At 40.3% G+C, this 24,315-nt stretch overlaps 1 protein-coding gene across 1 annotated transcript in view; it reads left to right on the forward strand.

The window, feature by feature from the left end:
* Positions 1–24,315, forward strand: part of lrp8 (low density lipoprotein receptor-related protein 8, apolipoprotein e receptor) — a 685,503-nt gene that overhangs the window by 618,760 nt on the left and 42,428 nt on the right. The window contains exon 16 of the mRNA XM_060920013.1: positions 3,793–3,945. Coding sequence (XP_060775996.1) covers positions 3,793–3,945 — 153 coding nt within the window. The remainder of the gene's footprint in view (positions 1–3,792; positions 3,946–24,315) is intronic.

The following is a 24,315-nucleotide window of genomic DNA, read 5'->3' on the forward strand; positions in this document are numbered from 1 at the left end:
GCACCTTTAAAGGGGAACTGAAGGCAAATTTTTTTATTATCAAAATTCTATTTATCTCATTTTATTAAATATCGGAATGCATTTTTGATCGCTGTTTTGTCGCTGCTACAGCAAGTTATGAGTGTTTGAAATATGCTCTATAATATATCAGTCCATATGTCAAAGCAACGGCCGTAAACGAGATTCGTTGAGACCTGTGCGAGACATCGTAGGATGGAAGTAAAACGTACAGCGGAAATCAGTGACCAACATCTGCCAATGTATCTCTTTCGAATACTGACGTAATCAAGCCGGAAGTTTTCCCTGCGTCCAAAATCGCTCTCTACTGACTACATGGGACGCTATATAGTGTGGACGCCATTTTGTAGTGCTGTCCGAAGCCTGAGTGAGGATTATGTGGGAAATCCGCTCAGTATAATATGGATTTATCACAAAAATACATGCATGTATTTATTATTTTGAAAACCCACCAGCTGCCTGATCTGGCACGTTTTAATTGTGCAACAGTAATGACGTTGAACCCCAGGAAGAATAGCTGCAGTTTTGCTGCAGCTAATGGGGATCCTGATAAAAAAAAAAACGTACGTAAATACCAGCGCAACGGACTAGTCCTTATCCTGTCGTCTTTCCAACTCTTCTCTACTCCACATTGGTTCGAAGTCATATGGAATAATCTCCGTCACTAATGAAGCTGGCAAATCTCAAAATTACTCTAAATTAGAATGATATGGCGATCTGGCTGCTGTGTAAACAGTTTTCAAAATGGCGGCGCTGACACTTCACTTTTGAAGTCTCGCACAAGTCTCGTGAAGATCACATGGATAAGCGACGCCTGCCGTGGACCAAACGAACTAAATTCAACATGGCTAAAAACCGGAAAGGCTGATAAGTGTAATATAATATGCCAAAACGAGTCACGATATAAGGTTAATAAAACCGAAAACGTAATTGAATAACACGTTAATTAAGAAATAAAGCAAGTTTAAAAATGACTTCAAGTTCTCCTTTAAGTTGCCAAAAAAAACGTAAAGAAAAAGAAGAAAACCCCCCCAAAATACAAAAAAAGCAGCAAAATATGGAATACCGGTAAAAGTATTTGATGGTAAGAACATATCTTTTTTTTTTATTTTTCAAGAATTCTTATTCCAGCATTTTTCACAAATTGCTCCTGTCATTTCGCTGGTTTGTTTACATTCTAAGTGGAAATGATTATGTCGGATGTTTTGTGTCAAGTTTTTATTTATCAAATTTGCAAAAAATAAAATCTGTTTCTCAAAATCCAGTGAATGTGGATAGAATAAAACAGTTATTCCACTCAATCTCATCGTACATGGGTCATAGCCAACTCGGTGCTACGCGCCTCATCAACTATCAGCTCATGTACGACTCGATTTCATGGAATAACTAATTATAAATATAATAAAAATCAACTCTAACAAAACAATACAAGAACTGTTTATATGCAAACATTTCTAGTTTCCATTTTTTGCAAATCCAATTTCAGTCTTTTCCATTTGTTACAAGATCGACTTAGTCATTCTTCTTTTCTCGGATATCTGATCCAACATTTTTATCCAGTATCACCTCGATACCGATCCTGCGTATCTGTATCGATCGGTGCCATCTACAATTTTTTTTATTTAGTCATGATAACAGACTGAAAGTTGTGGAGCTCTTTTTGTATCCACGCTATAAATTTGATGAATTCAAACGGAAAATGGAAATGAATTAGGTTGTATTCGAAGACAACGTTTCTCATTTTGATTTTGTTGTATTTATAATGAATTGTAGTTCACCCTCATCCCCCCATCTCTCACACCTCTTCATGTAATTTCATCTAACTTAAGTACAATATATACAGTACATTTCGATGCAACCTAATTACAGTGCAATATAGATTAGATTACTGTAGATTAGATAGAACTTGATTGATCCCTTTGGGAGGGTTCCCTCAGGGAAATTAAAATTCCAGCAGCGTCATTACAGGATAAACAGAGAATAGAAAATAGAGAAAACTTCAAGCTAAATTAAATTAAGTATTTACATATACAAATATAAAAAAGAATAAGATATGGTGAAAAAAATCAGTATACTCATTACAGTGCAATATATTTCTGTGTGCAATATATTCATACATATTCTGTATATTGTATATTCTATCACGTTCTTATATTGTTTTTATTATATTTATTACATTCTGTTTTACTACCTCTCCTTTTTTTTTTTAAACCCTCCCACCTCCAGCTGTCCTCACAACCTACGGAGCATTGCAATAAGCATTTCACTGCATGTCCTCTGTATGATCGTGAATGTGACAAATAAAATTTGAATTTAATTCATGATTTTGTTAATTTACCATAGATTTAGTTTTAGTTTTTATGCCACTCAGTGGTGGAGGCGTTATATTTTTGGTTGTCCATGCATCCGTCCATCCATCTGAGATTCTCGTTAGTGTGACATCTCAAGAACGATTAGTTGAATGTTTGTTGGATTTACACAGAATTATCAGTGTAACCATGAGATGAGATGAACTGACTAGATTTCAGAAACAGGATGTCGATCATAGTTTTTCTTGAATAGCTTCCTTCCTGTTTGAAGTATATTTCAGGCATGTAAATTAGTCACAAGAAGGATTTGACTTGCTGACAGCGGAGACCTCTCTGTTGACAGCGTTGGCGTAATGCACAGGATCTCATCTCATCTCATTATCTCTAGCCGCTTTATCCTGTTCTACAGGGTCGCAGGCAAGCTGGAGCCTATCCCAGCTGACTACGGGCGAAAGGCGGGGTACACCCTGGACAAGTCGCCAGGTCATCCCAGGGCTGACACATAGACACAGACAACCATTCACACTCACATTCACACCTACGGTCAATTTAGAGTCACCAGTTAACCTAACCTGCATGTCTTTGGACTGTGGGGGAAACCAGAGCACCCGGAGGAAACCCACGCGGACATGGGGAGAACATGCAAACTCCACACAGAAAGGCCCTCGCCGGCCACGGGGCTCGAACCCGGACCTTCTTGCTGTGAGGCGGCAGCGCTAACCACTACACCACCGTGCCGCGCTAGCGCACAGGATATTTTTTAAATCTGTCTGAATCGCGCGCTGACACTGGGCTAAATATTCTGAGACAGAATGTCGACTGACAGGATGGAAACATGGAGCTTTTGGATTTTTTTTAATTTTTTTTATTTTTTATTAGAAACCCTCAAGATAGTTTGTGGACCTTGGATTACTAGGTTGAAAGTTCAAGTTCGAGAAGCAAAAAAAACTAAAACATGAAAGAAAAAGTAAATAAAAAGGCAAGTTATTGTTTTAGTTGGGATATTGCCAAAGAAAATTTTTGATTCAACGTGACATAAATCATTAAGAAGGCTCTTTTTTTTTGTCCTGCCTGGATTACATGTAAAACATTTTACTGATGTGTGTATTATTGTCATTGTGAGGATTCTGCGCTCTCTCTCGCTCTCTCTGGCTCGATCTATTCACTTTGAAAGCAATCAAACTCCACTCCATGTGCATGCACAGATGAAAGCACGTTCTTAAACAAGGTCATTCCTCTCTCGGATAGATTGCCAGACATTATTGGCTGCACTGTATTGCTCCACTCGAGCCAGTGCCAGACTTTAATCACAGTGTTATGTTAATAGTAACCCTTGCGTTTTCCACAGACCCCTGCCCTGTAATGATGTTGAAACATGCACACATTAACGCGCACACACACACTCGTCAGCAGAGTTCCCTCAGCTAATGCACTTCACTTCATGCTGTACACTTTTCTCTCGCAGCTCCAGACAGCTGTAATATGGGGACTTTGCCCAACGGAGGTTGTGAGTACTTGTGTCTGAGAGCTCCACAGATCACCGAGCACTCACCCAAATACACATGCGCCTGTCCTGATGACGCTGAGCTCGGCCCAGACATGCGCCGCTGTGTCGCAGGTAAGACCACGAGTCATGGCTGTTCAATAAACTACACTGAATGATGGAATCTAGATGCATTAAAGGGCTGGTGTGATGCGGCCTGAAGTGAAACAGATTTCCACCCAGAAGTGAAGTATGAGCTCATCCGGCTGACAGGTGATGAGTTTATACCATCATGTGTTGTCTGTTCATCCGGCGACGTCCACATTTCACGAAAATCGCTTCTTCTCTCTCAATTCTCAAATTTTTTTTTTTTTGGCAGGACGGTAGGTCTGCCTGGGATGCATATAACTTCTACCCAAATTTGCATAATTGTAATTAAAGGAGAACTGAAGTTATTTTTAAACTTGCTTTATTTCTTAATTAACATGTTATTCAATTACGCTTTCGGTTTTAGTAACCTTATATCGTGACTCATATCGGCAACTAACTGCAATTAAATATTATACTTAGCGGCCTATTCGGTTTTTAGCCATGTTGAATGTAGTTCGTTTGGTCCACGGCAGGCGTCACTTATCCGCGCGATCTTCACGAGACTTGTGCGAGACTTCGAAACGTGAAGTGTCAGCCAGGTGTCAGCGCCGCCATTTTGAAAACTGTTTTCCAAACGAAGTATTGCACAAAAACGAGTTTAAATGACGATTACTGCCTACTTTTTTCAAACTTTCCTGATTGCTGTCAAAACTAACAAAACTTCCGACTTGATTACATCAGCATTCGAAAAAGGGCGCGCACGTCTTTTGACAGCGTTGGCAGATGTTGGTCATTTTGATTTCCTCTGTACGTTTTACTTCCGTCCTACGATGTCTCGCACAGGTCTCAACGAATCTCGTTTACGGCCGTCGCTTTGACATATGGACTGATATATTACAGAGCATATTTCAAACACTCATAAATTGCTATAGCAGCGACAAAATAGCTGTCAGAAATGCATTCCGATATTTAATAAAATGAGATGAAATAGAATTTTGATAATAAAAAAATTTGCCTTCAATTCTTCTTTAATAATGAAGATTTGGAGTAATTAAGCCCTAACGAGCAGTTTCCACACAAATCGCTTCTTCTCTCTCAGTTCTTCACTGATTTTGATTCTTTCCGGCATGAAGGTAGGGGTACCTAGGGTGCATATAACTTCTACCCAGATTTGCTTAATTACAATTATTAATGAAGTTATGGACTAATTAAGCCTTAATGAGCAGTTCAACAAAAATCGCTTCTTCTCGGTCAATTCCTTGCCGTTTTGGATTCTTTCTGGCGAATAGGTCGGTATTCCTAGGGTGGATATAGCTTCTATATATAGCTTGTATATAGCTTGCAACATTTATTGCGCAAGGTGGCCCACTTTAGATCGTTCCTTCTGGACTAGACGGGGCCGGAGTGAGCTACGCCATCACTGACGGTCTCATTTTCCATTAACAGTATGTCCTTAAGTGTTTTATTGCTTTTGTATATTCCACAGGCAACAATTACAAGTTTTAATTTATTACCGAATGACTGAATGACACTTCATTCTTTTTGTGACGACTGCCTCACAGAGGCGAAGCGAGGCAGTAGCCACTATGTCATCATGTTGTAAGAATATAAGAATGAGTGTAACAATATCGCATACGCATAAGCATTACAATCAGCAGAACAGCGAATCATGATCTCGCGATGCGAACAGTTGATCTCGCGTTATCAAAGGTACACAAGAACGAGTGGCGAAGCCATTATGTCATCGTGTTGTAAGAATGTAAGAATGAGTATAACAGTAGTGAAACTTCGTAACCAATCAGCACTTGCGTATCCTGATCAAGTTCGATTACCCGTTCTACTTCTTGATAAACTTCGGAACCAATCAGAACCAGAAAGGAAATCAGAGAAACCTCGTTATGACTTCATAGTATCGGAAGATAACCGGCAGATAAAAAGATAAACGAAATTCACCTCGTGGTTCGCCAAGGCTACTGATTCGATATCGAGTAAATGGTGTTTTATTTTAAGAAAATTTACCTTTCGATTATCACAGCTTTTGTTTGGTCCTCCTGAAAGGTCAAATGAAAGGTTTTGTAAGGTTTTTTTTTTTAGCTTTTTGGCAGATATATTGAGAAGCCGATATCAAACTTCTGCTATTCGCTTGATTTTTTAATTTTTATTTTATTTTATTTTAGAGTCTTTACACTACACTTGTGAAACAAAACGTGCTCATTAGGACTAAATAATGCTTCTAAGACAATTCACGAACAAGTGCTTTCTTACTATTTGGAAAAGAGATCTAGTTCACAGCACTGTATTTTGAACAAAACACAGTAAACAAAATCGGTAACCCAAATACTCCAAGCCCTGATGCTGCTCACAGCTTGGCGATGCTTGCAAGAGATGAGGCGAGTAGAATTGATAACATGTATATATGCTATATTTACTGTATGGACATGGGATCAGAAAACTATTTTATTTATAAGCGGTAGCTACATGTACCCATAGGGTCCCTATTTTTAACAATTTATAGTTACCTTTAACGTTCTGGATTATCTGCTAACCTAAATCTGAGCCTGGAAAACCAGCCACAGAACAGCGCCAAAGCATCAATAAGCTCCACCATATCTGACGTTGGTGTAGGAATGTTAATGCAGTGTTGTGAGAGCAAAAACATTTTCAGAACAATCCAGAAACATTAGCATTAATTACTTTCCCTTTCTCTCTCTCTTGCAATACAGTACCAAAGTCCATGACTACAACAACTACACCTTCTATGACTACAACAGCATCACCTTCTACACCTCCCACACCTCCATCAACCACTCCAGCTTCAACAACTACCACCAGTACGACATCATCGACTCCAAATTCAACCACTCCTCCAAGCACGACTGCTCCTTCTACAACACACAGCACCACAGCTTTATCTCTGTTAACCACACCACCTTCCACCACCACGTATTCAACTCCATCACCATCTCCCACGACAAGCAGCCCTCAGAGCAGCACGACACCACCATGGCAACATCCCGTCTCCACCCAGAACGCAACAGGCAGCAACCAAACACTCAGATCTACCACCGTCTCGCAAAAAGGCAGACCAAGCAGCGGAGACAGCAACCTCTCACACCGCGGTGAGTAACCTCAGTGTGTGTTCATGAGGTGCAGGGCCATATCATCTGTCAGTACTTTTATAACTGTATACGTTAACGCAGCAACAAGTACAGCTCCAGAATTATTGGCACCCTGCATTCAATAAAAAGCAAAAATGTGCTATAGTGATATTGCATCTTTTGGTGTTTTATATTTGTTAGGTTTATTTTTTTAGATTAACTGAATGCTGAATTTTGGTTCCAATGATATACTGTGTTCTGGATGCACTTATATATGTTAATGTCACATTTTTAGTTAAAAGAAATATTTTGACATAAGAGTTTGCAAGAATTTAAAATAATTCTTTTCCAAACACTCACTGTACATTTATCACCACTCTCATATTTCCGATAATTGTTATTATTAGTAGCAAAAGTGGGCGGCACGGTGGTGTAGTGGTTAGCGCTGGCGCCTCACAGCAAGAAGGTTCTGAGTTTGAGTCCAGCAGCCGATGGGGGCCTTTCTGTGCGGAGTTTGCATGTTCTCCTCGTATCTGTGTGGGGTTTCCTCCGGGTGCTCCGGTTTCCCTCACAGTCCAAAGACATGCAGGTTAGGTTAACTGGTGGCTCTAAATTGACCGTAGGTGTGAATGGTTGTTTGTCTCTATTGGCCCTTTTCCACTACCCTTTTTCAGCTCACTTCAGCCCGACACGGCTCGCGTTTCGACTACCTCAGAGCAGCACGACTCGGCTCGCTTCAGCCCTACTCAGCGCCCAAAACTCGCACGGTTTTGGAGTGGGGCTGAAGCGAGCCGAAGCGAGCCAAACCGAGCCGAGTGGGGCTAGGGGCGTGAGGAGACACTCCACTGTGCACTGATTGGTGAGGAGGAGTGTCCTCACATGCCCACACACGCCCCGCGAGCACGCTGGGATCTGTAAACACCGTAAACCCGGAAGAAGAAGAATTACGAGAATTTCTGAAGCCTTATGCGCCTCGCCTCATCTATACGCTCTTGCCAGTATCTGTTGGCGTTGTCGGTGACAACAAGCCACAGCACCAAGACCAGCAACACTAACGACTCCATGTCCTCCATGTTTATTGTTTACTATCCGGGTCGTGAGACTACCGCTTAAAAGATCACTGATGTCACTGTTTGTGCCGCCTAACGACATCACGTGACGTCCACCCACTTTCGCTAACTCCACCCAATGTGTCCACCCACTTCCAGCCAGCACGGTTCAGCGCGGTTGTAGTCGAAATGCAACTCCAACAGCCCCGCTCAGCTCGACTCAGCCCAACTCAGCACGGCACGGCTCAGCCCAACTCAGCCGCGTTGGTAGTGGAAAAGCGGCATAAGTGTCAGACCTGTGACTTGTCCAGGGTGTACCCCGCCTCTCACCCATAGTCAGCTGGGATAGGCTCCAGCTTGCCCGCGACCCTGTCTCGGATAAGCGGCTACAGATAATGGATGGATGGATGGATGGATGGATGGATGGATGGATGGATGGATGGATGGATGGATGGGTAGTAGTACAGTAAAAGTAGTATTAAGGTGTGTTTTAAAATTCCAGCAATGGCTGCTGTTTTTCAGGCTGTAATAGCAGTACATTCCTCATCAGGAGCCATACAGGGTTGTAACTTTTTGACATTACTCGGTAATCGTGATATTGTCATTCAACAATGTTTGGAAGGTATTTAACAGTTATTCCATGAAATCGAGTCGTACGTGAGCTGATAGCCAGCGAGGTGCATAGCACCGAGTTGGCTATAAGCCATGTACGATGAGATTGAGTAGAATAACTGTTTTATTCTATCCACATTCACTGGATTTTGAGAAACAGAGCATTTTTTATGTTTATTCTTTGCAAATTCCATAAATGAAAACTTTATCCAAAAACGTCCAACAAAATCATTTCTGCTTCGGTGGACTTCTTAAAAACCTATCGATGGCGGCACGAATTGACTTTACTGTTGGTTATTTTGTAGAAAGTGCCGTCTTGCTGTCATGCCGAGGTATAGAACAGCTTTAGGCATGTATTTAATTCTTCCTTGGATATTTCAGTTATATAATGTTCAAATTTCTTTGAGCTTTTGAACTAGTCTAAAAAAAATTCAACAAATTTTAATGCTTAAACCTGAAGAATGTAAACAAACCGGCGAAATGACAGGAGCAATTTGTGCAAAATGCTATAATAATAATAATTCTTGAAAAAAAAACCAACAACATATGTTCTTACCATCAAATACTGTCATTCCATATTTTGTTGGGGTTTTTTTTGTGAGTAGAGTTTTTATTTCTTTCTCGGTTGGTTCAGCAACATGCTCTGCCATTTTGTTTTTCTCTACTCATGGTATATGAGCTGATATCCCAGTAATAGAGTAGCCAATCAGAGTGTGCGATTGCTCATATCCAGTTAGTGTGGATAGAATAATAACACGTATAGTATAACATGGGCAGAGTATTGAAAGAGTTCAACCATGAGAAACCACTGTCCATGCCTCGAGATAAACACATGGCCATCCGTTTCCTAGTTGGAAATGGAGTTTCTCATATGGGATGATGAAGATCTGGAGCCTATCCCAGGAAGTCCACGGAGCAGCAATTCACACCTAATAGGAATTTAGAGTAGTCCAGCAGTAGGGGGAAACTTGAGAAGCCAGCAATGCACTTGAATGATTTCGTCTCAGTGCAACGGCATGACATAAAACCTTATAAACAGAGCATCAACAAAACAAGACAGATGGTGCTTGTAAGATCAAATACGTTGGTACATGTGTGCCTGTCTGTCTGCCTTTGTTTGGGCCGCCTCTCAGTCTGCTCAGACGACTTCATCTGCCCTCGTTTTCCGTGCCTCAAGTTTGACAAACCCTGACTTCTGTTGTACATTGGATATAGAAATGAGATCAAGCTCATGCTCACACTGCATTCCTCACAGCAACAGAAGTGTGCAGCACGTGAAAGTTAATGTGAATGGGGGAATTTGCTTGCCGTGCAGCACCAGGCCACTTGAGAGTGATGGATTAGGCTGTGGTCCTAGCCCTGGGTAGCAGCGCTCACTCTCCGTTGAATTAGAGCAGGCGGTAGAGGAGAGAAGCAGCCAGGCTTGACTGATGAGCACTGCCCCAGGCCATGTTCTCTCCTCTTCCCTCTCATCCCTCTGAATGCTGCGGTAAGTAGTCCTGTCTGGCTACAATAATGACAGCACCCATAACAACAAGAAATTCAACACTCAGTGGGATTAAGATGCAGGAGTGGCATGTCTTATGTCAACAATGGATTTATAGGGTTAATACAACAAGTATCACCGTATATCCTATTTTATTCTATCCACATTCACTGGATATGAGCAATCACGCGCTCTGATTGGCTACTCTACTACTAGCACATCAGCTCGTATACCATGAGGAGAGAAAAACAAAATGGTGGCACACATCAAGTCAGATCTATCAGTTTGTCATTAAGTACAGATCATATCACTTAATTGCATATCGGTTAATCGCATACATCGCTTATTTGCATAAGAAGTAGAAAACCACAAACCATTCCCCATTATTCATATACAAATTTGATCGGTTAATTGCATATCGGTTAATCGCATATATCGCTTATATGCATAAAAATTCATGGCAAAAACCTTCCAACTGATCGGTTTATCGCATAACAATACAGGGTATTTTCCCATCAATCATCTTCTGCACATGCGCAGAGCACACGAGATTCCATGGAATCTCCGGTTATGACGTCAGTGTAGCGTCATCACCTACTTTCGTGAATACTGAGTGGACGACCTAATTTCCGACGAATCAGCACATTGTTTACCCGGAAGCAGGTGCGTGAAGCAAGATGGGAAAATCACTTTAGTTTTAAGTAGTAACGATGTCGAAACAACGTAGTTGGACTGACTTGGATATTTCCAAACAATATGAAGTTATCAGTGAGTTGGACAAGGGTATTTCACAAAGCAAAGTGGCTGAAAAATTCGGGATATCTCAGTCACAAGTCTCATCTCATCTCATTATCTCTAGCCGCTTTATCCTTCTACAGGGTCGCAGGCAAGCTGGAGCCTATCCCAGCTGACTACGGGCGAAAGGCGGGGTACACCCTGGACAAGTCGCCAGGTCATCACAGGGCTGACACATAGACACAGACAACCATTCACACTCACATTCACACCTACGGTCAATTTAGAGTCACCAGTTAACCTAACCTGCATGTCTTTGGACTGTGGGGGAAACCGGAGCACCCGGAGGAAACCCACGCGGACACGGGGAGAACATGCAAACTCCGCACAGAAAGGCCCTCGCCGGCCACGGGGCTCGAACCCGGACCTTCTGGCTGTGAGGCGACAGCGCTAACCACTACACCACCATGCCGGCCAGCGAAATGGTGTTATTGCGAAATTCAAATCGAACGACAATACATCACGAAAACGGAATAGAGTTTCGGCACGTGATAATTTGGATGCGGCTCTTATGCGATGGTACACTCAAGCCAGAGCCATGAATGTGCCTGTGTCTGGACCTCTTCTGCTCAGTAAAGCTCAGAGTCTTGCAAAAGAACTCCAGCTAGAAGGAGAAATTGTTAGGTCATGGGTCCAGAGATGGTGTAGACGGCATAAAATTCAGTTCAAAAAGGCACATGGTGAGAAACAAAGCCATGACCAAGAGGCAGCTGACCACTGGGTGAAGAACATGTGGCCTGAAATCTTTCAACGTTGTAGTGCTGAGGACATTTATAACTGTGACGAAACTGGGGTCTTTTTTCGAGCACTCCCCAGTAGTGGAATGGTTTATGAACATGAAAAACCTGCTGGAAATAAAATCAGTAAAGAGCGAATTACTGCACTGGTTTGCTGCAGTTACACCGGGTCAGATAAAAGGAAACTGTTTGTTATTGGAAAGTCCTCGTCTCCTCAATGTTTCCGTGGTGTTCGGAAGCTTCCCGTAAAATATGCAGCAAACAAGAATTCCTGGATGACGTCTGTTTTATTTAAGGAATGGCTCCAGGAATTCAATAGAGACATGGGGAGCAAAAATAGAAAAGTATGTCTCCTGATGGATAATTGTACAGCTCACAATGTTGATGTACACTTGAACAATGTAGAAGTTGTCCTCTTACCCCCAAACACAACATCGAGCATTCAACCTTTGGATCAGGGGATAATTAGAACAATGAAACATTATTATACATCGGAGTTGTTACAGAGGACGGTGGCAGCAATTGACTCGGGTGAACTGGATAATGCCCTCAAAGTATCGAAATCAGTGACATTATTGGATGCAGTACATATGCTGGATAATGCATGGAAAAAAGTGAAACCAGAGACCATAGCAAACTATTTCATGTCCGGCCTGACGGAGGATGTAGAAGATGACTTTGTAGGATTTTCTCCTGATGAAATTCCTCAGATGCTAAACAGGGAACAATATGAGGCCTACATTGACATTGATGAGGAAGTAGAAACTGAAGGAGCATTGAGTGATGCGGATCTCTGTGATGGTCTCCGACAAAAGGAGCAAGTGCAGAAGGATGAGGATGATGATGATGAGGAGGAGGAGGACAAGTCTCCACCACAACAACCTCCTTCTAATGTTGAAGTTGTTCAAGCCCTGGATATCATTAGAAGGAGGTTATATCACCATGGACTCTCAACTGAGGCTTTTCAAGAAACTGAAAAGACAATCAATAAGGACATGATAAACAATGTTAAACAGAAGACAATTAATGATTATTTTAAGTAAATTTATAATGTTAAATAAACATTGTAACAATAATCATGTTTGTTAATAGTTGATTATTTTAAGTAAATTTCTAATGGGGCGGCACGGTGGTGTAGTGGTTAGCGCTGTCGCCTCACAACAAGAATGTCCGGGTTCGAGCCCCGGGGCCGGCGAGGGCCTTTCTGTGCGGAGTTTGCATATTCTCCCCGTGTCCGCGTGGGTTTCCTCCGGGTGCTCCGGTTTCCCCCACAGTCCAAAGACATGCAGGTTAGGTTAACTGGTGACTCTAAATTGACCGTAGGTGTGAATGTGAGTGTGAATGGTTGTCTGTGTCTATGTGTCAGCCCTGTGATGACCTGGCGACTTGTCCAGGGTGTACCCCGCCTTTCGCCCGTAGTCAGCTGGGATAGGCTCCAGCTTGCCTGCGACCCTGTAGAAGGATAAAGCGGCTAGAGATAATGAGATGAGATGAGAATGAAATTTCTAATGTTACACGAACATTTATTGTATACCATGCAGAAATGTATCAAGCAAAACACATTACACGACAATGCAAATCACACAACTGGGCTTAAACTATCCTCGAAGTAGCCCGATGTCTTAATTGCATAGATCACTTAATTGCATAAAATGATCTTGCACCAAGCTTATGCAATTAAGCAATTACGTCTGTATTTAAAAGAAAAAGAAATAGCTAAATCAAAGAATATAGTTCCCCCCCAAAAAAAAATCTCCTGTTCCACTCTCCAGCCCAGTTGGTGGCAGTAATGCACCTTTCAAGGAGATACGCAGAACCTTTATTTTTAAATATATTTCTGAGTGGATAGTATCTCCATCCTTGAATTTTGTATGCTGCATAATTGGGAATACAAAAAATATATATTTTTGAGAATTAAAATCGACTGCAAAGTTGACATTCGAGCTGCCCTGCTGAAACAGCCAGCCCTGGGTGGGTGACATCACAGCGGGAACCAGTGCTATAGACCAAAGCCAGACTCAGCAGGTGAGAGTGGTTGCAATGGCCTCTTCGTTCGGATTTATTGGAGATTCTTCAGATTCCTCAGATAGTAATACATCTGACTGTGATAGTCCTGAAATTGGAGTGTGTGTACATGCTACTGCTATACACGTAGAACCATATCAGTTCGAACCATCGGAAAGTGAATCCAATAGTAACACATCGGCCACGGAGGCCCCTACCTAACTAAATAAAGCCAGAGAACAAATCCACCTAGAGAATTGGATGGAATTGAACTGACAGTCTCATGTGACTCTCATTAAAACAGGATAGGTGTTATAACTTATGCAACATACATGTACATGCATGCATTTTCACTGATAAAACGTAAAAGGCTAATTAAATAATCAGATGCAAAAGACTTGAGACTGGGAAGGAGATTCACCTTCCAGCAAGACAATGAGCCTAAACATACAGCCAGAGCTACAATGGAATGGTTTAGATCAAAGAATATTCATGTGTTAGAATGGCCCAGTCAAAGTCCAGACCTAAATCCCATTGAGCATCTGTGGCAAGACTTGAAAATTGCTGTTCCCAGACGCTCTCCATCCAATCTGGCTGAGCTTGAGCTATTTTGCAAAGAAGAATGGGCCAGAATTTCAGTGTCTAGATGTGCAAAGCTGGTAGAGACATACCACAAAAGACTTGCAGCTGGAATTGCAGCAAAAGGTGGCTCTACAAAGTATTGACGCAGGGGGGCTGAATACTAATACACATCACATTTTTCAGATTTTTATTTTTAAAAAATTTTGAAGACCATTTATCATTTTCGTTTCACTTCACAATTATGTGCTACTCTGTGTTGGTCTATCACATAAAATCTCAATAAAAAACTTTTAAGCTCGTGGTTGTAAGGTGGAAAAATGTGAAAAAGTTCAAGGGGTATGAATACTTTTGCAAGGCACTGTATCTGTGCTCTCCCAGTTCCTCCCAGAACTCGACAAACAACAGCTTTCATCACAATAACAAGAGTTAATTTACATAGCAGTAATATTTTACAGGAGAGGAAAGGAAATAATAAACAAAAACAATCTAACTTAAATTGTTGGAAAACTATCGCAAAGCAAAAGAAAAGAAAAGGTAGTTCCTTAAATTCTTAACTTCCGTAAACAGGAAAAATTGATGGAGAAATACTCCTTCTACTACTCCTTATATTATTTATAACGATATGTAGAGATTTCTCAGGATGTTTTGGCATTTCACACACTTCTATCATCCATTATCACGACATCATGTCAGTCACAATACAGCAGGTTCAGTCATCAGCTAGACAACATAATCTACTGGCTGAAGTGCAGGTGACCAGATCTGGTCCAGAATATCCTAAACTTGCGAAGTCTGAGAACACGGAATGCCATGGAAACCAACACCAGAAACCAAAGCGCCGTCTACATCCTGTCATGGTCTTCTTTATATAGACAGCTCCCCCTACTGGGAGCCAATCATCGTGTCAGCCGGTAATTAAGAGGCACACACACTGTGAGAAAGGAGAGCAGCCAGTCATTCCTTCACATTACAAAACACACCAGTCGTAACTCTGTTTGCTTCTGTTATCATTTACCTTATAGCAGCTGTAAGCAGTCATTCCATCATTTTCATTTAAAGGAGAACTGAAGTCATTTTTAAACTTGCTTTATATCTTAATTAACGTGTTATTCAATGACGTTTTCGGTTTTAGTAACCTTATATCGTAACTCGTATTGGCAACTAACTGCAATTAAATATTATACTTATCGGCCTATTCGGTTTTTAGCCATGTTGAATGTAGTTCGTTTGGTCCACGGCAGGCGTCGCTTATCCGCGCGATCTTCACCAGACTTGTGCGAGACTTCGAAACGTGAAGTGTCAGCCAGATGTCAGTGCCGCCATTTTGAAAACTGTTTTCCAAATGAAATATTGCACAAAAACGAATTTAAATGACGATTACTGCCTACTTTTTTCAAACTTTCCTGATTGCTATCAAAACAAACAAAACTTCCGGCTTGATTACATCAGCATTTGAAAGAGGGCACGCGCGTCTTTTGACAACGTTGGCAGATGTCGGTCACTTTGATTTCCGCTGTACGTTTTACTTCCGTCCTACGATGTCTCGCACAGGTCTCAGCGAATCTCGGTTACGGCCGTTGCTTTGACATATGGACTGATATATTACAGAGCATATTTCAAACACTCATAACTTGCTATAGCAGCGACAAAATAGCGATCAAAAATGCATTCCGATATTTAATAAAATGAGATAAATAGAATTTTGATCATAAAAAACTTGCCTTCAGTTCTTTAAGACAAAAGAAAAAATGCAGGTTGTTACCTAGAAAATGCAAAGTACTCACTCCAGCCTTAATTTGAATCAGAGAAAGCTTTACCTTGCCTGTTACAAAGCCCTGACACTGGAGACTCCTTCCAAAATGAAATATAAATGTCGACTTAGACAGAGCTTTAATGATATTAGTCTTACTTTAACGATTTTCTTATTCTCCCTGTTGTTCAAGATCCTGGTTTTTACAGAGAGCCGTTATAGAGGATTACACAACACCTTGTGATATAATTTGCGTTAATCAATTCAACCTAGTTAAAAGGTCAATGTTAATTATTCTACCCACATTCACTGGATATGAGCAATTGCACGCTCTGATTGGCTACTCTACTACTAAGCTATCAGCTCATATACCATGAGTAGAGAAAAACAAAATGGCGGAGCGTGTTGCTGAACCAACCGAGGATGAAATAAAAACTACTCGAAAATGAAACCCCCAAAAAATACAAAAAAAAAGCAACAAAATATGGAATGAAAGTATTTTATGATAAAAACATATCTTTTTTTCAAGAATTATTATTATTATTATTATTATTATTATTATTATTATAGCATATTTCACAAATTGCTCCTGTCATTTTGCCGGTTTGTTTACATTCTAACCGGAAATTATTTTGTCAGACGTTTTGTATAAAGTTTTTATTTATCGAATTTGAAATAATTCTCAAAATCCAGTGAATGTGGATAGAATAAAACAGTTATTCCACTCAATCTTGTCGTACAAGGCTTATAGCCAACTAAGTGTTACGCACCTCGTCAGCTATCAGCTCATGTACGACTCGATTTCATGGAATAACTGTTAAATATACTACTCACAAATTGAAAAATGTGTAGTGTGAGTAGATTTTGCCCACAATGTTTTTTTTTGTTTTTTTTTTGGGGGGTGGGGTTAGTGTTTGTTATGGGTGGCACGGTGGTGTAGTAGTTCGCGCTGTCGCCTCACAGCAAGAAGGTCCTGGGTTTGAGCCCCGTGGCCGGCGAGGGCCTTTCTGTGCGGAGTTTGCATGTTCTCCCCGTGTCCGCGTGGGTTTCCTCCGGGTGCTCCGGTTTCCCCCACAGTCCAAAGACATGCAGGTTAGGTTAACTGGTGACTCTAAATTGACCGTAGGTGTGAATGTGAGTGTGAATGGTTGTCTGTGTCTATGTGTCAGCCCTGTGATGACCTGGCGACTTGTCCAGGGTGTACCCCGCCTTTCGCCCGTAGTCAGCTGGGATAGGCTCCAGCTCGCCTGCGACCCTGTAGGACAGGATAAGCGGCTACAGATAATGGATGGATGGATGGATGGATGGATAGTGTTTGTTGTAGTGATGTCCCCTAAAGTCTGATGAAAGTTGTGAACCACCATGGCGTGGTGTTCCGAGCGATGTTGTCCAGCGGTGTCGTGGCGGCTGTGCAGGCGGTGTGGGATTTATCTGAGTGCGCCTTTTGGTGGGACTGTGGTAGCTACACCATTGGAATGACATCCTGACCTTCTTTTGCTAGACTTTTTTTTTTAATTGTAAAGTGACCTTAGATCTAAATTTACAGTGGTGCTTGAAAGTTTGTGAACCCTTTAGAATTTTCAATATTTCTGCAGAAATATGACCTAAAACATCATCAGATTTTCACACAAGTCCTAAAAGTAGATAAAGAGAACCCAGTTAAACAAATGAGACAAAAATATTATACCTGGTCATTTATTTATTGAGGAAAATGATCCAATATTACACATCTGTGAGTGGCAAAAGTATGTGAACCTCTAGGATTAGCAGTTAATTTGAAGGTGAAATTAGAGTCAGGTGTTTTCAATCAGTGGGATGACAATCAAATGTGAGTGGGCACCCTGTTTTATTTAAAGAACAGGGATCTATCAAAGTCTGATCTTCACAACACATGTTTGTGGAAGTGTATCATGGCACGACCAAAGGAGATTTCTGAGGACCTCAGAAAAAGTGTTGTTGATGCTCATCAGGCTGGAAAAGGTTACAAAACCATCTCTAAAGAGTTTGGACTCCACCAATCCACAGTCAGACAGATTGTGTACAAATGGAGGAAATTCAAGACCATTGTTACCCTCCCCAGGAGTGGTCAACCAACAAAGATCACTCCAAGAGCAAGGCGTGTAATAGTCAGTGAGGTCACAAAGGACTCCAGGGTAACTTCTAAGCAGCTGAAGGCCTCTCTCACATTGGGTAATGTTCATGAGTCCACCATCAGGAGAACACTGAACAACAATGGTGTGCATGGCAGGGTTGCAAGGAGAAAGCCACTGCTCTCCAAAAAGAACATTGCTGCTTGTCTGCAGTTTGCTAAAGATCACGTGGACAAGCCAGAAGGCTATTGGAAAAATGTCTTGTGGACGGATGAGACCAAAATAGAACTTTTTGGTTTAAATGAGAAGCATTATGTTTGGAGAAAGGAAAACACTGCATTCCAGCATAAGAACCTTATCCCATCTGTGAAACATGGTGGTGGTAGTATCATGGTTTGGGCCTGTTTTGCTGCATCTGGGCCAGGACGGCTTGCCATCATTGATGGAACAATGAATTCTAAATTATACCAGTGAATTCTAAAGGAAAATGTCAGGACATCTGTCCATGAACTGAATCTCAAGAGAAGGTGGGTCATGCAGCAAGACAACGACCCTAAGCACACAAGTCGTTCTACCAAAGAATGGTTAAAGAAGAATAAAGTTAATGTTTTGGAATGGCCAAGTCAAAGTCCTGACCTTAATCCAATCGAAATGTTGTGGAAGGACCTGAAGCAAGCAGTTCATGTGAGGAAACCCACCAACATCCCAGAGTTGAAGCTGTTCTGTACGGAGGAATGGGCTAAAATTCCTCCAAGCCGGTGTGCAGGACTGATCAACAGTTACCGGAAATGTTTAGTTGCAGTTATTGCTGCACAAGGGGGTCACACCAGATACTGAAAGCAAAGGTTCACAGACTTTTGCCACTCACAGATATGTAATATTGGATCATTTTCCTCAATAAATAAATGACCAAGTATAATATTTTTGTCTCATTTGTTTAACTGGGTTCTCTTTATCTACTTTTAGGACTTGTGTGAAAATCTGATGATGTTTTAGGTCATATTTATGCCGAAATATAGAAAATTCTAAAGGGTTCACAAACTTTCAAGCACCACCGTAGCTTATTATTATTATTATTATTATTATTATTGTACTGATTGGACATTTTCACAGCTTCACTCAGCACATTACTCTCCCAGCTCTATTTTTATCTTCTCAGTCTTTAAGCTAAAGCTGGAGAAATCCAGCCTACCAATCGAACCATAAATGTGGCCACCTGGATATTTTATCACTGTGTAAATTTAAGTTAGTGAACTGCTGAACGCTCCTTTAAAGAGAAACTGAATTGCAGCTCTGAGCTAAATGATGAATGCTTGAGAAAAGGCTGCCAACTCACTCTCTTGCCTTTTCGCCCCGTTTCCTAATGACTCTGAGCCATCTTGAGAGGTGTTGTAATTCAGTCGTTCAGAGAAAACCCAGAAGACAAAGAATCTGTTAGGACAGGGAGCATCCTGATATAGAGCACAGCACAAAGAGTAAGATGTGGCTTTGTGGAAATAAGCTGTGCACTAGCGGTTCTCACATTTATTCCTGGTTCAGATCATCAGTCACAACTGCAATAAATGTTCTGTTAAGACTGAGGTGCTGATTTATTCACAGCGTTACAATTTTCATATCAGTAAAATAACACAGCATGTCTGTTTATATGCAGCTTAGTGTTTAGAAAGAAATATTGCTTCATAAATACCACAGAAAGGCATTTATTAAAGTTGATGATACTTATAAATCGACATTTCCATGAGTTCAATAGCGCTGGAGACGGTTACGATTCAAAGGCCCGATTTAAACAAATGCGTCTTGAGTTTTAGGACTTGTATGAAAATCTGATGATGTTTTAGGTCATAGTTATGCCGAAATATAGAAAATTCTAAAGGGTTCACAAACTTTCAAGCACCACCGTAGCTTATTATTATTATTATTATTATTATTGTACTGATTGGACATTTTTCACAGCTTCCTTTTCCTTCAAAGCAGTCGATGTTAGTCCAGTCCTTGATGTCTTCTGGTAAGTTATTCCATAGTTCAGGAACAGCGATACAAAAAAACACGACTTCCATAGGTCTCGAGATTGAAGGAAGGTTTCTTTAAGAGATTCCTACTGGAGGAACAGAGAGGACGTGATGGCTTGTAAGGAGTAATTAGGTTCTTAAGGTAGTCAGAAACCATGTCATGAAGTGTCTTGTACGTCAGGATCAGAGTTTTAAACTTAAACATGGATCCAGTGAAGCTCCTTAAGGAAAGTTGTGGAAGACGGAACTATCATTTTATTAACCCTTTCACCACTGCGTAACTTTGTCCAGAAGGTTTCCTACCGTACTACACTGAGACCAGAATAGCAGTCTGCAGTAGTGAAAGGGTTAAAGTGGCTTGAAAATGTCTCAGTATCTCAAATTTATGACTTAATATTACTGCTGTGATGTTGGTTTTATATTTGATATTAGCAGCACATTCATATCAGCGTTTCAATAAAATACTGTGAAAATATACAGTCCCAGTGAAAAGTTTGGACACACCTTCTAATTCGGTGTTTTTTCTTTGTTTTTATTAATTAAAAGTCACTTCATGTCTTAAAGTAATGATGGATGTTGTTTCTCTTTTCCAGAGGTGGACAGTAACGAAGTACATTTACTTGAGTACTGTACTTCAGTCCACTTTTTGAGTATCTGCACTTGACTTGAGTATTATTTTTTTTAGAAACTTCACTCCATTTGAAAGACAAATATCGTACTTTTCACTCCACTACATTTCTATCAAGCTCCTCGTTACTCATTGCTATGAAGCGGCTTTGAAAGTGGATGGTTTTTTTCTATTCTTTTCTTTTCTTTTCTAAAACGTGATGTTTTTTTCGCAGGTGACACTGAGACAGCCGATCAGTAATCACTAGGGTCACGTCACGTCCATAGACTGGATAAAATCAAGTTCAATGGTTCTTCTGGGGAATAGACGCACTCATGGCTTTACCTAGAACCCATGTTTCAGTTTTCTGAAAGGATTAAAGATTCATTTCGTTTTAAATGTTTGCTTTGTTTGCCAAAAACGAATCACATCACAGCCTACAAAAACTCGCCGTCCAACCTGCAGGAGCACATTGTGGTATTGTGGTTTATTCCAAGAGAAAGCTTGCAGTGATAGACTGGTACCAAAATCCAGAATTGTGACACCCAAAGGCATTTTTGAGACAAAGTCGGCAAACAGTCTTATTTTGTCAATTTGGGTGTGCCGAATTCAAATCTGCAATATGCCGAGCTCTATCTGACCTCTGTTGACCTCTAGAGGTCATTGAACTTTGGGCCTGTAAACGTCTCAGCTGAACCCAGTTTCTCAGCTTTCTAAGGAATGAAATGTACTAAAATGATTAATGAAGTTAGCAAATGGCCTTGTTTGTTAAATGTTTGGGTGCTGAATTAATTTGTAAAACGACATATGACCTCTGATAACCTCAAGGTCATTAAACTTGGCCTATAGGCCTATGCGTTGAACAGCATTTTTAAACTGACTTTACTCCCCAAAAAGAATATGAACAGACAAAAAACAAATAGAAAGGAACAAATACAACATTAAATGCCAGTCCATGTACATGTGACTTACTTTTCACAATGAGAATGCCTCGGCGATCACCTTACATAACATTGCATTACATTTAGCGGTTATTGTTTATACAAAGCTACTGAAAAAAGGACAGATTCAGCAGCATACAAAATGTGGGGGCCTACAGGGTATACAGGTTAATCAGGGTTAGTATATAAGAGTTTTTTTTCTTTGTTGTTTGTTTTTTGTAAAGGGTTTACCCCGTTTAAAACAAAACAAAAAACAAACAACAAAGAAAAAAAGTCACATGTACATGGACTGGCATTTAATGTTGTATTTGTTCCTTTCTATTTGTTTTTTGTCTGTTCATATTCTTTTTGGGGGAGTAAAGTCAGTTTAAAAATGCCGTTAAATGCATAGGCCTATAGGCCAAGTTTAATGACCTTGAGGTTATCAGAGGTCATATGTCGTTTTACAAATGAAAAATGAATTCAGCACCCAAACATTTAACAAACAAGGCCATTTGCTAACTTCATTAATCATTTTAGTACATTTCATTCCTTAGAAAGCTGAGAAACTGGGTTCAGCTGAGACGTTTACAGGCCCAAAGTTCAATGACCTCTAGAGGTCAACAGAGGTCAGATAGAGCTCGGCATATTGCAGATTTGAATTCGGCACACCCAAATTGACAAAATAAGACTGTTTGCCGACTTTGTCTCAAAAATGCCTTTAACTCCTTAAATAAGCACTTTTTTGAATTTTGGTACCAGTCTATGAAGTTGTCTGTGCTTTTAGAGCTAGCAATAACATTGCAATAGCTATGCAGTCTGGTTAGTCAAATGACTTTCTATGGATTTGCCCACCAAGTTGCCGTAGCCTTGTCTAGGGCTAACGTTAACACATAGCTAGTTAACTTGGACACTGTTAGTTAGCATGTAAAAACGGAGTTACGCTAACATGAATAACATTAACTTATCTGAAATCCTTTCAGAAATATACTTTAGCATAATCTTACCAAATAAACAGAATGTAGAAATCTTTCTTTTCTAGTAGCGTTAGATACCCAATATGATTTCGAGTTTGAAAAGAGTTTGCTAGCATGTCAGGTGGAGTTTCACTGACTAGCTAGCTTAACGTTAAACCACCATGACGGCACAGCATGCGTTCATTTTGTGAATTCACATTTCTGTCCTTGGTAACGGCATTAGGTTTTGTAAGCGTTGTGGAAATAATACAACAATGCATTGACAGAAAATGTACTTTTTAATACTTAAGTATTTTTAAAAGCAAATACTTCAGTACTTTAACTTAAGTAAAAATTTGACTGTACAACTTTCACTTGTATCAGAGTAACATTTGACCAGTGGGATCTGTACTCTGACTTAAGTAATGAAGTTGGGTACTTTGTCCACATCTGCTCTTTTCTTAGTTGAGCAGTTCTTGGCATAACATGGATTACAACAGGTGTGGTGTGGAATAGGGCTATTTACTGGATATTTATTATTAATGGGGGGAAGCCATAGCCTAATGGTTAGAGAAGCAGCTTTGGGACCAAAAGGTTGCTGGTTTGATTCCCTTAACCAGTAGGAATTGTTGAAGTGCCCTTGAGCAAGGTACCTAACAGAACTACTCTTGGTAAGTTGTACATCGCTATGGATAAGAGCATCTGCTAAATGCCATTAATGTAGTTTGATCTCAAACACATTAAGAAGGCAAGAAATTGATCCATTAATTACCTTTTGACAAAGCACACCTGTTAATTGAAAAGCATTCCAGGTGACTACCTCATGAAGCTGGTTAAGATAATGCCAATAGTGTACAAAGCGTCATCAAGGTAAACCCTGGCTACATTGAAGAATCTAAAATATTTTGTTTTTTTAACACTTTTTTTTCAACATAATTCCGTATATGTTCCATGTGTTATTTCATCATCCTGATGTCTTCAGTATTGTTCTACAATATAGAAAATACAAAATACAGAAAAACATGTGAATGAGTAGAGTAGGAGTGTCCAAACTTTTGACTGGTGCTGTATCAACTGATAAAAAGTACATTAAAAAGTATTTCATTGAAACTTCTATTAATCACAGTAAGTCCACTTTGTCTCGGGCCACACACAAAACACAAAAAATCCTAATTTAAACAATGTTTCTTTCCAACATACAACCCCGATTCCAAAAAAAGTTGGGACAAAGTACAAATTGTAAATAAAAACGGAATGCAATGATGTGGAAGTTTCAAAATTCCATATTTTATTCAGAATAGAACATAGATGACATATCAAATGTTTAAACTGAGAAAATGTATCATTTAAAGAGAAAAATTAGGTGATTTTAAATTTCATGACAACAACACATCTCAAAAAAGTTGGGACAAGGCCATGTTTACCACTGTGAGACATCCCCTTTTCTCTTTACAACAGTCTGTAAACGTCTGGGGACTGAGGAGACAAGTTGCTCAAGTTTAGGGATAGGAATGTTAACCCATTCTTGTCTAATGTAGGATTCTAGTTGCTCAACTGTCTTAGGTCTGGTTTGTCGTATCTTCCGTTTTATGATGCGCCAAATGTTTTCTATGGGTGAAAGATCTGGACTGCAGGCTGGCCAGTTCAGTACCCGGACCCTTCTTCTACGCAGCCATGATGCTGTAATTGATGCAGTATGTGGTTTGGCATTGTCATGTTG

Source organism: Neoarius graeffei, chromosome 4 (assembly GCF_027579695.1).
Source record: "Neoarius graeffei isolate fNeoGra1 chromosome 4, fNeoGra1.pri, whole genome shotgun sequence".
In the NCBI taxonomy this organism is placed as follows: domain Eukaryota; kingdom Metazoa; phylum Chordata; class Actinopteri; order Siluriformes; family Ariidae; genus Neoarius; species Neoarius graeffei.